This window comes from Nelumbo nucifera, chromosome 4 (genome assembly GCF_055504915.1).
Source record: "Nelumbo nucifera cultivar China Antique chromosome 4, China Antique-T2T, whole genome shotgun sequence".
NCBI classification, from domain to species: Eukaryota; Viridiplantae; Streptophyta; class Magnoliopsida; order Proteales; family Nelumbonaceae; genus Nelumbo; species Nelumbo nucifera.
In genome coordinates this window covers 77,640,121-77,654,903 of record NC_142652.1, presented here as the reverse complement: position 1 = coordinate 77,654,903, position 14,783 = coordinate 77,640,121, and the positions used below count along the sequence as shown (strand labels likewise).

General features: G+C 38.6%; 1 protein-coding gene across 1 annotated transcript in view; it reads right to left on the bottom strand.

The window, feature by feature from the left end:
- LOC104605083 (Vps51/Vps67 family (components of vesicular transport) protein) overlaps positions 1-14,783 on the bottom strand; it is a 62,029-nt gene that overhangs the window by 17,832 nt on the left and 29,414 nt on the right. Inside the window, exons 11-13 of the mRNA XM_010269700.3 lie at positions 1,036-1,109; positions 807-873; positions 547-665 (exon numbers count right to left, since the gene is read on the bottom strand). Of these exons, the coding sequence (XP_010268002.1) occupies positions 547-665; positions 807-873; positions 1,036-1,109 (260 nt within the window). The remainder of the gene's footprint in view (positions 1-546; positions 666-806; positions 874-1,035; positions 1,110-14,783) is intronic.

Sequence of the window (14,783 nt, the reverse complement as noted above, 5' to 3'; positions counted from 1 at the left end):
CTTAGCATTTGTGTCTTTTGTGCTGACAAGATATGTTGATATTGATCTTTAACTCTTTACAAACATTAATAGCCCACAGAAAAAATCATATATCTAGAAGGTATAGCATTTTTTCAAATGGGATATAATAACATAGCTAGATAGGATTTTCTGAGGGTAGGCCTTGACACAATGGTTGGATTGCTCCATTGCGACCTGAGTGACCAGGGTTCAAATCTTGGAAACAGCTTCTCTCTGTATCTACAGGGTTAAAACTGCATATATCTGTCCCACCCCAGACCCCACATTGGTGGGAGCCTTGTGCACTGGGCTGCCCAGTTCAGAAAAAAACTTCATACTCATTTCCATGTTATAGAAATATCAAATATTCTATCTGCTCTCTGCAAGGCATGCCAATTGAACAACCATCAAATGTGCATAGGTTCTTCAGTTCTGGTTCAGTGGATTTAGGTTCCCCCAATATGGCATAAATGAATTCCCTAGACAAAAAGCATTACAAAAGGAAAACGAAGCAGGGAATAATTCTAACTATTGTCAAAGAATTACCAGTAAGGCATCCATACTGCCTTGGATCACTGCTTTTTTGCCAGCTTCCAGTACAGCCTGCAGAGAACATTCTTCCTCCATTCTTCCTTTTGGTGTAATGTGGACCACAGAGAGGGCTTCTGCAAATTTACATAAATTTGTACCTCAGGACATTGAACCATTCAAAGAATAAAAACACATACAACTAATAAGATGAATATGCACTAAAATGCATCCAATAGATGCATGGACACATTAGTTTGAACAACTAGAATAATCACCTGAAACACTGTTCAGAAGATGAGAGAAGATGCTACTAACATATTGCTTGACAGCATTTTGCGCAGCCTGGAATCAAAGCTTGTTAGTATAGCACTATCAAATTTCAATTCCTGACATGAATACCTTAAATATTAAATTTTGGGTGAAAAAAAGACGCAAGATGGGAAGAGGATGTGGGGCCGGTTATTCCCAGTGGCCCTTAGTAGTATAGAAATAAAAAAAGGAGACCTTTAAAGAAAAATCAGGGAGAGCAGCTTCAGGCAACACTTTATCCATTTCTGTCACATCTATCCAGATGGTTCCTGCGATCATCCAATAGGAGATATTATATTTCTAAGAAATCCGATTGGAATGTTTCAAGAAGCTAGTTGAACATGTCATATGCTTTATAAGTTACTTTACATCTTTATAAATTACAATAAAAGAACGTTTGGGGTCTAGTTCCATCAATTTTGACATATCAGGATAAGATGTTATATACAATCAAGGGTCAAACTGCCCAGAACAAGAAAGGTCATTACCCAATATTGGTCTCAGCTATCTGGGGTCATGGGAGGGGTGGACTGGAAATGGACCTAAATTTTGGCATTTTTGCACAAAGTGGCTGCTCTTAGACTATTAAACTGCCCGGTAGAAACCTCATATATACATGAAGTAAAGATCTGATATTCTTGTGCAAACATGTATGAAGAGGGGAAACATTAATACCACCAAGTATCAAAACAATCTTGTTGGCAACAAACATCTCATAAAGATGTTGTGACACTCTTCAACGTCTTCAATAAACCATAATGTCCTAAACTGTAGTCTATCTTTGAAACATCAGGGCAACTTTTAGAGCTTTCCAACCACTGTTACTCTGCTTGTTTAGAGGTGATGAAATGGAATTGAGGAATCCCTTATGCCTACTATATTACGATTTCTACAAGAGAGAAGGGTTCTTCATATTCCAGAAATAGCCCTTTCATTCATTAAGCAAATGATGATTACTGGGATTGTCTGTAAAGTACCCTCTGGCAACTTGATATAATTTCAGTCTTAGCCTCTAAATTTTGTGGCAAATGGTCTAATCATCCAAAGTCCTGTGCAACTCTCCAATCAATGATCACATGTAAGTTTTCCACCAAGATAAGTTCCCTGAAACCCATACAAACTGACAACTGAAGCCTCACATCAGTCCAGAACATGCGAGAAAGACACTCCATCAACATTTTCACTATTATTGTTATTATTATTATTATTATTATTATTATTATTATTATTATTATTATTATACATAAAAGGTAACAAAAATTCTCTATTATACCAAATTGGGGAAGAAACAGACTCAAGAAAGCCTCTCAAATGAGTTTGGAATTGTAGGCAGTATATCCATGAAAGAAAAATAAGGGGAAAAAATCGAGTGATGGCTGTTCCTGAATAAAACTCAGATCTTAGTACTCTAGAGAGTTCACAGACCTCATCCATCTGACCTCACATAATGCCTAATATTCCAAGGCTCATTGCAACCATCTCCAAACCAACTAACTTTTTTTTGTTAAATAACACATTCAATTTTATTGAATCAATGAGAGAATGGGATATTTACATCATGCCAAGCATCCCAAAGAAAGGAACTAAACAAACCATTAAACATTAATTCTGTTGCTGAGCACAGTTGCAATTTGTTTTATCATTTGAGAGGTAGCATCTCATGCCTCTAAGGGATGCTTGAAAAGATGTTACATTAAGTTTGTTAATAAAATTTAAGTTATTCATCATATATATATATATATATATATATCCTCATATGACAGTGTCTCAATCTTCATTTTTCTTCCACAACTATTACACCGCCACCTTGGAATCACCTTTTACCAATATTATTCTTTAGATCAAGTGATCTAACCAACCTAAGACCTTATAAGCCATCAATTCTGCCCCTGTGGAATCTAAAACCCCCCTATCAGGCCCAAGTAGATTGCTAGTAATGGTGCCTTGCTCATCTCTGACCATTCCGGCTATGCCTGAGGATGACCAACATACAAATATGTTTGCTGTTTTTACTAATGGATGAAATTTCTAGAGGATGGAGTTGGGTAGCAGCCTCTTAGACAACAAAAGATGCAATCATAGCTCGATAGAATCCTACCAGCCCAAATTGCATACAGATATTTACTCCAAACCAACTAATATGTGTATGTCAGTCGCCCTCCACTTCCACCTCCAATTGTTGAAGAACTAAGCACCAAAGGTGATTTGAAGGGTGCCCTTTATCTCCCCCCCCCCAATACATACACATGGAATCTCCTGATCTCCCCTTCCAAGTCCTTGAAAGGTCCCCTATCCTTAAGTGACTGAGGTTACTAGCTTCAAGAGGAACAGAAGAACCAAATAAACCCAAGAATAATTAGAGCAGCACTAAACCATATCTTAGCAAGAACAAAGAATATATGAATAAAGTGAAACAATAGATAATGATCCGATTGCTGATCAAAAAAAAAGAAAAAAAAAGAAAAGAATAACCAATTATAGTTGAATGAATCAAATGAGAGAAGAGATTTAATAAATTCAAAAGTAATATATTTAATCAAAAGAAAAGAGTGAATGACAATGGATTCTGATACCAATCTATAGATTCTCTAGAAATATTCTAGATTACCATTAACTCTCTTGTACTTAGATCTGCATACACACTTCATTAGATAGGGATTACCACATTCTGAGTCACTTTCACATAATGCTATCCTAACTACAAATTCTCAATTCCCTAAATTAGATTTTTAACTAACATTCGTGTCCAGTACTTTATGAATTGACTCTACTCTTGGAGTGACTTAAACTAAGTTTACAGATTCCTGGACCCAACAATGATGAATAGAAAAGCTAACACATAAATGATCTAGATTAAGTTCGACACCCCTAGTTGACAAAAGATCAAAGCAACCCTTTAAAGTATGGTAGACAGGCTTTAGATACTGGAGAATAAGGTTGGTCTTGCAGTCATAGAGTCTAAGAGTCGGTATAGTAAGAGTCAAATTATTTTGTGGCACAGTCACCTTGGTCATTTGTCTTTTGAGTTGTTTAAAGTGTTGCTTCTTGAACTATTCAAGTCAGGGTCAGTGTCGGATTTTATGTGTCAAACTTGTCAGTTGAGCAAACAATGTAGAACTCATTCTCCTTTGAGAAGTAACAGATCTGAGTTTCCTTTTCATATTGTTTATTTTGAGGTTTGGGGCCCTGTTACTTTGCCGTTTAAGACTGGCTATAAATACTTTATTACACTCATTGATGACTATTCCAGGTATTCATGGGTGTATCCAACACGATCAAGAGAAGAAGTACCCAAAGTTGTAAAAGAATTCTAACGAATGGTTTTTTCTCAATTTCAAATCGAGATCCAAATCATCCAATTTGACAATGCCAGAGAATATTTCCATAGTGACCTCATAGAATTTTTTGTTTCACATGGATCCCTTCACCGTAGCTCTTGTGCTCAAACACCTCAACAAAATGGTGTTGCGAAAACAAAAAATCGCTATCTTCTTGAAGTTACTCGTGGGTCACTTATACATATGAATGTCCCAAAATGGTAGCTTGAAGCTGTTCTACGTGCTACTTATCTCATCAATAGTATGCTTTGTCGGTGGTTGAAGTATATGGCCCCACATCAACTTCTTTTTTCCAAAAACTCCCTTGTTCCCTATTCCACTTTGTGTTTTGGGGTGTTGTTTCATCCAAAATCTGTTCCCCACTCATGGTAAACTTGATCCTCATACCATTCCTTGTGTCTTCTTAGGGTATCCCTCTTCCCAAAAGGGTTATCGATGCTTTGATCCAGTCTCCAGGAAATACTATGTTTCCATGGATGTGTCATTTTTTAAGGGTGACCCTTCTCTATTTCTCTTCAAGGGGAGCGTAGTTAAGGAGAGACATGCTCAAGTTCATCTTCCTTCTATTCCTAATCCTCCCTCATTTTGTGTTTACTTTCGTCGACACAAGAGCCAGCCGAGTTCAAGAAATGCAGAGCGTCCAGATGCTATACTACCAGTGCCATTGGACTCCCAGGGGACAGATCCTATTCAGCTAGGTATTCTTGTTCCCATTGATATGATTGATCCCATTGAGATTGATACTTTTTTTTGGTTAATCACCCATAACTTTCCCCTTTACCCTCTTTTTTCCCCAAAGTCCTGGTTGCGGGACTTGATTCCGCATCAATGCTGGAACAACCCAGCTAACACACCAACATTTAGATTGATACCTTTTCTGTTGATGACCTAAACATTCCCATTGCTCAAAGGAAGGGTGTTAGGTCTTGTACTACTAAACACCCTATTTCTCATTTTTCCTCTTATGAGAACATCTCGCCCACTTTTTGTGCTTTCCTCTCTTCTATTGACAATTTTCCTATTCCCAAAAGTGTGGCAGAAGCCCTCTTAGTTTTTTTTTAATCAATAACGGGAATCCATTAGATTAATAAAAAAATGCAGTTATAGCAGCACTCTAGAGAGAGATAAAAAGTCTTAACTCTCTCCAGAAGGACAACAAAGGAAAAATTACAGAATAACCCAAAACATTTGATCCCTTCCCACCCCTGCTTTGCCAAGGAACCAACAAAAGCATTTGTTGTTCTCTTAACCAACTAAAAATGGATTTCTAGCCCTCTAGTTAGCCACTTAATCTCCCTCCTCTCATTAGTCCACTCTTTTTCTGTAGCCAACTTAACACCAGCTTTGCATCCCCTTCAACAACTAACTTTTGTGTATTTAGTTCCTTAGTCTGCCTTATCCCCTCCAATAGCATAGATCTCACTTTAAGAGAGTCCCCAACCCCAATGGGACCTGAATACATTGCAAGCACCCTCCCATCCTCATCTCTGAAGACCCCTCCTACTCCTGATGGACCTAGATTACCTTCACTATGACCATCAAAGTTTAGCTTTGTAAAGCCACAAGCTAGTGGTGACCACACAGGACAAACAGAAGAGCGAGCATGAGTAGAATTTGCCACCTCCATCCAGCTATTCAGCAACATGTTTGTAGAAACATCAACAAACAAGTCCAAGGATTTAAGCCAGTGCACCACCCTAACTGTTATTACTTTAGAAAAAGTTTTGGCATTCCTTTCCTCCCATAGGGTCTAGCAAATAGCAGCCCTCACAAATCTCCACATAATTCTTCCCCTTTTGTTTGGCCATCTAAGGAACGAAGGGCTAGACAAGCTTTGAATATTTGGTGGTGGAGTCCATCTACAACCAAATAAAGAGAGAAACCAATCCCAAAGATCAGTAGCAAAGGGGCAAGAAATTAATAAGTGGTAGGAGTTTTCACCATTAGCCTTGCAAAGAATGCGTCAATTAGGAGACAAGCACCAAAAAGGCCTTTTTCTTTGAAGTAAGTCACAAGTTCTTGAATGGATAGATGTAATGAAAGAGGAAATCAATGCCTTACACAAAAACAACACATTGGAATTGGAAGATCTTCCTAAAAGAAAAGAACCAGTAGGATGTAAGTGGGTTTTGACAGTAAAGCATAGAGCTGATGGTACAATAGAAAGTTTGTTTAGGATTAAAAATATATAATATATATGATGGGCCATATTTGACAGCTGGACATAAATTTAAAATTTAAATTATTCTAGTTATGGGGGGAATTAAGCAACCACCCCACATACGAAGATTGGGGAGGTTGCTTTAACCTCCCTACCCATAACTACCTCCTCCATATAAGGGAGAGAGGAGAGGAAAAAGGGGCGGCAGATGAAAAAAAAAAGGGAAGAGATAGAGAAAAGAGAGAAGAGAAAGAGAAAAAGGAGAGAAGAGAGAAAATAGAGGGAACTTGTAGTTCTGCTGATTGAAGTGGTTAAGGATAAGTGTACATAGGTACATATCTTATTTTTCTTTTATCTCTTGTCTTCTATCCCTTTAAATTTTATTTACTTTCAATCCTTATCTTATCCTCTCTCTAGAGTTCTGTTGGAACTCAAAATCTCATCTCAATATATAATATCTGGTGGATTCTATGTGATAAAACAGATAAAAAAAAGAGACTAATACTTGGGAACCATTGTTATGTTTGGTGGATCCTATCCACCTCAAAAGAACTTTCAATGGATTAATTCAATGTTATAATGGATAAAAAAGTCAATTGGCAAATCTCTGGGTCCCACTATCAGTGGATTTTATTCATTTAAAAAGGGGACAAATGTATTACTGTTGCAGCCTATATTGCCACTTGTATATGGTAAGCCTTTGGGATCCACTGTCAGTGGGTCTTATCCACCATTAAAACAGGCTGACTAGTGGGCCATATCCAATGTCACAACAGATGCCACCTATCTGATTTGGTGGGTCCTACCCACTGTAAAATTTAATCATCTTTGGGGATAATTCAGTGGCTCTTATCCACCATTAAAACAGGCTGACTAATGGGCCATATCCAATGTCACAACAGATGCCACCAATCTGATTTGGTGGGTCCTAGCCATTGTAAAATTTAATCATCTTTTGATCATAACTCACAAAAAAAAAAAAAAACAGAACTAGGGTTTCCCTATTCAGGGTGAATAAGTATGCACTGTGTTTGCTAACCCCTTAATTATATTCCTTAGAGGAAATACCCTTTGACTTTGATTTTATGTGAAAGAGTTACTTTGTAAGGGTTAAACCCAATAGTAGGTATAAACAGTCCCATCACCTTGGACTCTTAGTGGACTATACCCATGAGCGGGCTCCACAATTAGTAGATAGGTCATGGGACCCACACACCATTGGACACTTATGTATTTTAAACTTACATATCTTAATAGTGAGTCCCGTTAATCAGTAAAAAGTGGAACCCACTATACTGGTTTGGTAATGGGCATGGCCCACTTTAATATTTTGACAGTAAAACCCACTAATAAATGGGACCCACTATACTAATTTGATAGTGGACATGACCCACTTTGATATTTTTAATTTAATTATTTTAACAATGGGCCCCACTAATGGGTGGGACTATGATGACTTGATAGTGGGTATGGCCCACCTTGATGTTTTAAACTTGAATATTTTAATAGTGGGACTCACCCACTGATGGGTGAGTCCCACTATGATGACTTGATAGTGGGCATGGCCCACTTTGACATTTTAGACTTGAATATTTTAACAGTGGGCCCCCACAAATAAATGGGACCCACTATACTAATCTAATAGTAGACATGACCCACTTTTATAATTTAAATTTAATTATTTTAATAGTGAGCCCTATTGATAGGTGGGACCACTATGATGACTTGATAGTGAGTGTGGCCCACCTTAATGTTTTAAACTTGAATATTTTAACAGTAGGCCCCGCTGACAAGTGGGACCCACTTTGTTGATTTGAAAGTGAGTGTAGCTCACTTGAATATTTTAAACTAAAAAAAAAGTAACATACGGTTCTACTGATAAGTGGGACCCATTATGCTAATTTGGTAGTGGAAGGTTCTAAATATTATTCAAATTTAATCATTAAATTCTGCACTTCTAACAATAAATGGGGTCCACGAAATCAATATAATTGATATTTGTTATGATAGTAGATATGGCCCATTAATTACCTTGTTTTAATGGTGGATAAGGGCCACTGGACCCACTAAATCAGAATAAGTGATACCTGTTGTAAACAGTGGGTATGGCCCACAATTTAGCTTGTTTTAATGGTGGATAGGAGCCACCAAATTATCCCAAATTAAATCAATTAAGATAAGTGATGTCTGCTGTAACAGTGGGTATGGCCCACTAAGCAACCTATTTAACTGGTGGATAAGAGCCACCAAATTATCCCCAAAGATGATTAAATTTTACAGTGGGTAGGACCCACCAAATCAGATAGGTGGCATCTGTTGTGACATTGGATATAGCCCACTAGTCAACCTGTTTTAATGGTGGATAAGAGCCACCAACTTATCCCAAATTAAATCAATTAAGTGGTGTCTGCTGTAACAGTGGGTATGGCCCACTAACCAGCCTATTTAACTGGTGGATAAGAGCCACCGAATTATCCCCAAAGATGATTAAATTTTACAGTAGATAGGACCCACCAAATCAGATAGGTGGCATCTGTTGTGACATTGGATATGGTCCACTAGTCAACCTGTTTTAATGGTGGATAAGACCCACTGTCAGTGGTTCTCAGAGGTTTGCCATTTACAAGTGGCAATATAGGTTACAACAGTAATACATTTGTCCCCTTTTTAAATGGATAAAATCCACTGAAAGTGGGACCCAGTGATTTGTCAACTGATTTTTTTTATCCATTATAACATTGAATTAATCTATTGAAAGTTCTTTTGAGGTGGATAGGATCCACTGAACATAACAATGGTTCCCAAGTATTAGTCTCTTTTTTTTATCTATTTTATCACATAGAATCCACTAGATATTATAAATTGAGATGAGATTTTGAGTTCTAACAGAACTATAGAGAGAGAGAAAGGGAGAGGATAAGATAAGGATTGAAAGTAAATAAAATTTAAAGGGATAGAACACAAGAGATGAAAGAAAAATAAGATTTGTACCTGTGTACACTTATCCTTAACCACTTCAAGTTCCCTCCTCTATTTACTCTCTTCCTCTCTCTTCTCTCCTTCTTCTCTTTCTCTTCTCTATTTTCTCTATCTCTTCCCTTTTTTTCATCTGCCGCCCCTTTTTCCTCTCCTCTCTCCCTTATATAGAGGAGGTAGTTATGGGTAGGGAGGCTAGAGCAACCTCCCCACTCTTCATACGTGAGGTGGTTGCTTAACTCCCCCCATAACTAGAATAATTAAAATTTAAATATATGTCCAGCTGTCAAATCTGGCCCATCATATATATTATATATTTTTAATCTTAAACAAATATAAAGCTTGGTTAGTAGCAAAAGGATTTACTCAGGTGTATAAATCTGGCCCATCATATATATTATATATTTTTAATCTTAAACAAATATAAAGCTTGGTTAGTAGCAAAAGGATTTACTCAGGTGTATGGAGTAGACCATGTAGAAACATTTGCTCCGGTGGCAAAGATGAACTCTATCAGGGTCCTTTTCTCCCTTGCTGCTAATTTTGAATGGGAGTTTCACCAGTAGGATATAAAAAATGCATTCCTTAATGGTGATATTGAAGAAGAGGTGTACATGGTACAAACTCCTAACTTCCATGCTTAAGGCAGTGAACAAAAGGTGTGCAAACTGAAGAAGTCCTTGTACGGCCCAAAGCAATCACCAGGAGCCTAGTTTAGCAGGTTTCATAGCAATTCGACAGATTGGCTACAAGCAATGCCAATCTGATCACACCCTGTTTGTGAAGATTATGCACTTTCTTATGCATCTTAGACCCGACTATGAGTTGATAAGATCCAGCATACTCAGTAGGGAAAATGTGCTTGACTTGGACACCGTATTGGGTGAACTATTAAGGGAGGAGACTAGTGTTAGACAGTGTATGCCCTTAGCTCCAATCAGAATGATGTACATTATGACATTTAATGTAAATGAATAAAGTACATATTTGATTCATGTTATTATGGTGTGTTTCTATGTAATACCCTTAAACTGGACACATATGAGACTCGTGTTAGTTTAGAATCTTCACAGCCGTTGGATAGACCTGGGGAGATTTATCCTACCAAGGCTTTCATTGATGTGCCGCCAAGTTGGTTGGGGTGGCTTGTCTCAGCTGCCAGGGTTACCTGAGGTACATGCAGTGTGAGTTTTCTTGAGACCCTGAACCGGACCAGAATTCCAGTATTGCCCTGGACCTTGGAGATAGATGGGCAAAACTGGAATGTTACACCTAACCCCTAAACTCAATTATGATACTGCACTAGGTGTCGGATTGGGCTGTCTTTGATATGCCAATCAGTGAGATCCTTAGAGGGGGTCAAAACCTGGGTATGTTGGGACAGAGCGAGAGTTCATCTGAGTGGGTGATCATAGTGACAGGATCAGCCCCTTTGTCGGACAAAGTGAATGATCGGGGATGCAGTCTCTCTGATGGAAACCAAAACTGCCGACAGTCGATTTCAACCGTTGAAATTTGTTTTTGCAAAATATATTTATATAGAGATATACATATATATATATATATATATATTATAGTTTCAAAATGTTTGCAAAAGGTTTTAATTCCCAAGATCCATGTGAGTAGAGAGTGCAGCACTGTATCTTGCAGCTGAGGGAGAGGCCCTCTCTTGTCGGGCAGTGTTTGATCATTATGGACTGAGAGGTTAAGTGTAAGACCATTGAGGGTAATACCTGATGGGCTAATCTTGCATCTGCCCATAGTCCCTGGGTTTTTATAAGGTGGCTTGACCCAGGGGCCATTTAGTGTAAATGTTGGGCCCATTAAGAGCCCATGGTGATGAACTCAGGGGTTCATTGTCTCCTACAGTGAATTCGGCCAGGCCTTGTAACAGAGGCTGGGCTGAACCCATGTGGCTGATGTGTAGATCAATGTTTAGGTCCCACGCCATACAAGGATGACCAACTGGGCAACAAATTGGAGGATAAGTGAGCACATAGACTTAATGGGCCTAAAGCCCAATTCGAACTGGCTTAATGAGATTAATTAAATAGGGGTGGTTCTGGGATTTAGATCAGCAGATAGGATAAGGGATTATCCCTATCCACTCAGAGAGTCCATATCTAAATAAAGATTTGGATCAGGAAACTCCTAATCAGATTAGGAGGGTTGATCTTTATCTATAGATAAGATAAGGGATTATCCTTATTTCTTAAAGAGAGTCCAGATCCAAATACAAGATTTGGATTAGGAAACTCCTAATGGGATTAGCAGAACCTCTCTTTAAGGCTATAAATAGAGGAGCAGGGAGAACCTCTAGTTCATCCATCAATCTATTGATTTAAGAGAGAAGACAACATACTGTTTGAATGCTTCTATCTTCTGCTCTTGCTCTCTCCTGCTATTGCCGCCATACCCGTTCGATCTCCACTGTGGGAGCAATCAAGAAGGGTTCTTGATATTACCTTTTGGCAAAAAAGGTAATCTGAAGTCGTGCTCACTTGCCCTCCATTAGATTCTTGCTAAAGAATCAGGTTCTTGCTGAAGAGCCATCCTGCTGATTCTGCTTCATCCTGCACCGTGTCATCTTCGGTGGAAGCAGTCTTTGGATCTTTCCTTGGGCGTGAACACCTTCATTGGAGGTTATTGTTACTTCGTATCAAGTATAACCCTCCACTCCCTTTTGGTTTCAGATCTGGTCTGGTTTAGGTTCAAGATTGATCATTGAAAATGCAGTTTTCTAAAATAGGGAATGTGATTCCCACATGGGAAAGAAAGAAATTTTTGAAATTTCGCTCAACCTTCCTACAGGGTTTGGCCATCCATATGATGGATCTCTCATCCCTTCAACTAGACTATACATACAGTCCTCCCTTGACAGCAAGAAAGAACATGAACATGATACAGTTTTTCTAGCCACCAAGCCAAAGGGCAAAAAGGACTTTTCCAAGATGTAGTGCTATGAGTGCAAGGAGTTTGGACATGTGGCCTCTCACTGTAAGAAAATGAATTTTTGTACCTATTGCAAACAACAGGTCACATCATTACTGAATGCCCCACCCGACCTCCCAAGAAGGGTCAATACAAGGCACTTTAGACAATTACAGAGTCTTCATCTAAAATTACTGTCTCCTCCAACTCAAACTCAAAGGGGGAGCCTTCTAGTACTCAGACTGAGGATAAGATACGACAACTTGTGTCTTTAGCTATTTCATCTGCCTTCTCTGCTATTGGCCTGTCTGGTAAGTCTTCTACCACTTGCTCCTCTCCTAGCCATATGCGGAATATAGATTCTAGAGCCTCAAATCATATGACTAGGGCCTCCTTTGGTTAGACTCTTAAGCCCTACTCTTCTAATGACTAGATTATTATTGCTAGTGGTGAGTCATTAAAAATTGCTTGTTGTGATGATTTATTTCTTTCTACCTCTCAATCATCTTCCTTTCATCTCCCAAAAACCTACTTTATTCCTTAGTTAACTACCAATCTTATTTTTGTGGGTCAACTTGTTGATGATGGTAACTTGGTTCTATTTTCTCATGATGGTTGTGTTATATAGGATCAACGCATTGGGGAAGTGAAAGGGAAGGGGAGTAGGCTTGGGAGGTTGTTTGCTCTTGAGTTTGAGAAGAGACCTTTGTTCCAAGCTTCTTGTTTTCTTTCTACTACTAGTGACGTGTTACATTCTCATTGTAATAATGTGTGGCATTTATGGCATAGACGTTTAGGCCACACACATGCTGAGAACATGGATCACTTAATTTCTTCTGGTTGTTTACCTACTGTTAATTCTGTTTCTAAGAATATTGATAAATCTTGCATAACTTGTGGTCTTAGTAAAAGTCATATTTTACCATTTTCATCTTCATCTGTGCATGCTATTGTTCCTTTCCAAGTAATACATAATGATGTTTGGTCGTCTCCTGTTATATCTAGACTTGGATACAAATGCGTTGTTTTATTTATTGATGATTGCACTAGATATACTTGGATTTATTTCCTCTAGAAGAAATCAGAAGTACTTCCCACCTTTCAGAACTTTCACACCATGATAATGACCCAACACAATGCCACCATTCGTATTCTACATTCTGACTCAGGGGGAGAATATTCTGATAGGGAAAATGGAGAATTTCAGACCTATTTAAAGAAATATGGTATTCTATCCCAAAGATCTTGTCCAGGAACTCCTCAACAAAATGTTGCTGAACGCAAGAACCGACACATCTTGAGTATGGTGAGATCCCTTCTACTTGACGCTCATGTTCCTGTTACCTTTTGGGTGGAGGCGGCCAGCACTTCTATGTATTTCATTAACATCATTCCATCTTCAGTTCTTGGTCATCAATCACCTTTCTATTGTCTTTTCCATTGTTCTCCAAACTACTCTACACTTCATGTTTTTGGTTGCATTTGCCTTGTACATCTTCCTCCCCATGAGCGCACTAAGCTTATTGCTCAATCAGCTATGTGTTCCATTATGGGGTACAGTATAGAACATACAGGATTTCTCTATTATGATCCTAAAGTTTGTTGTCTCCGTATATCTCGAAATGTTATCTTTCTTGAGAATTTGTCCTTTTTTGAATATGTTGTCAAATTGCATGCACCATCTTTCTCTATTCTACATAACTTTACTCCTATAGGTGATTCGGTCTTGCCTCTTCAAGTCTATCACAAGAAGTATCCAGCTGCACCAACGCCTATGCCTCCTCCTCCTTCATCGACCCCGATGCTTGTTCCTCTAACATCCTCAGACCCTGTACCATTCACATCTACTTCTCATGTAAGTGATCCTTCACCTCCTATTCCCACTCCTTTACGACGCTCTTCTAGAGTTATTCGTCCTCCTGATCGCTATGGATATTCTGCTATACATAGTTCCCTTTCTACTACTTTGTCTTTCACATATATCCCCAAGCCTTACCAATAGGTTGCAACAATTGGTAATTGGAAAGCTGCAATGGACTTGGAAATTCAGACCCTATTGGAAAATGATACTTGGGAGTTTGTTTCTCTTCCACAAAATGCCTCCATTATTGGCAGTTGTTGGGTGTAATTAGTCAAATTGAATTCTAATGGGAACCTGGATGGATATAAAGCTCGCACAAGGGTACAAACAAGAACATGGCATTGACTATGAGGAGATGTTTGCACCAGTGGCTAAGATGACTACTATTCGGCTTATTCTTGCTATCATTGCTATTAAACAATGGACTGTTCATCTGATGGACGTCAAGAATGCCTTTCTTCATGGGCATCTCCGTGAGACAGTGTATATGAAGCCTCCTCCAGGCTACTATGATGATTCTACTCTAGTTTACAAACTAAAGAAGTCCTTGTATGAGCTTAAACAAGCCCCACGGGCCTAGTTTGAAAAGTTTAGAGGGGTTATTATTGAAGCAAGATTTCAGTAGAGTGGCTCAAATTATTCCCTCTTTATTCTTTGCCATCCCCAAGGAGTGACT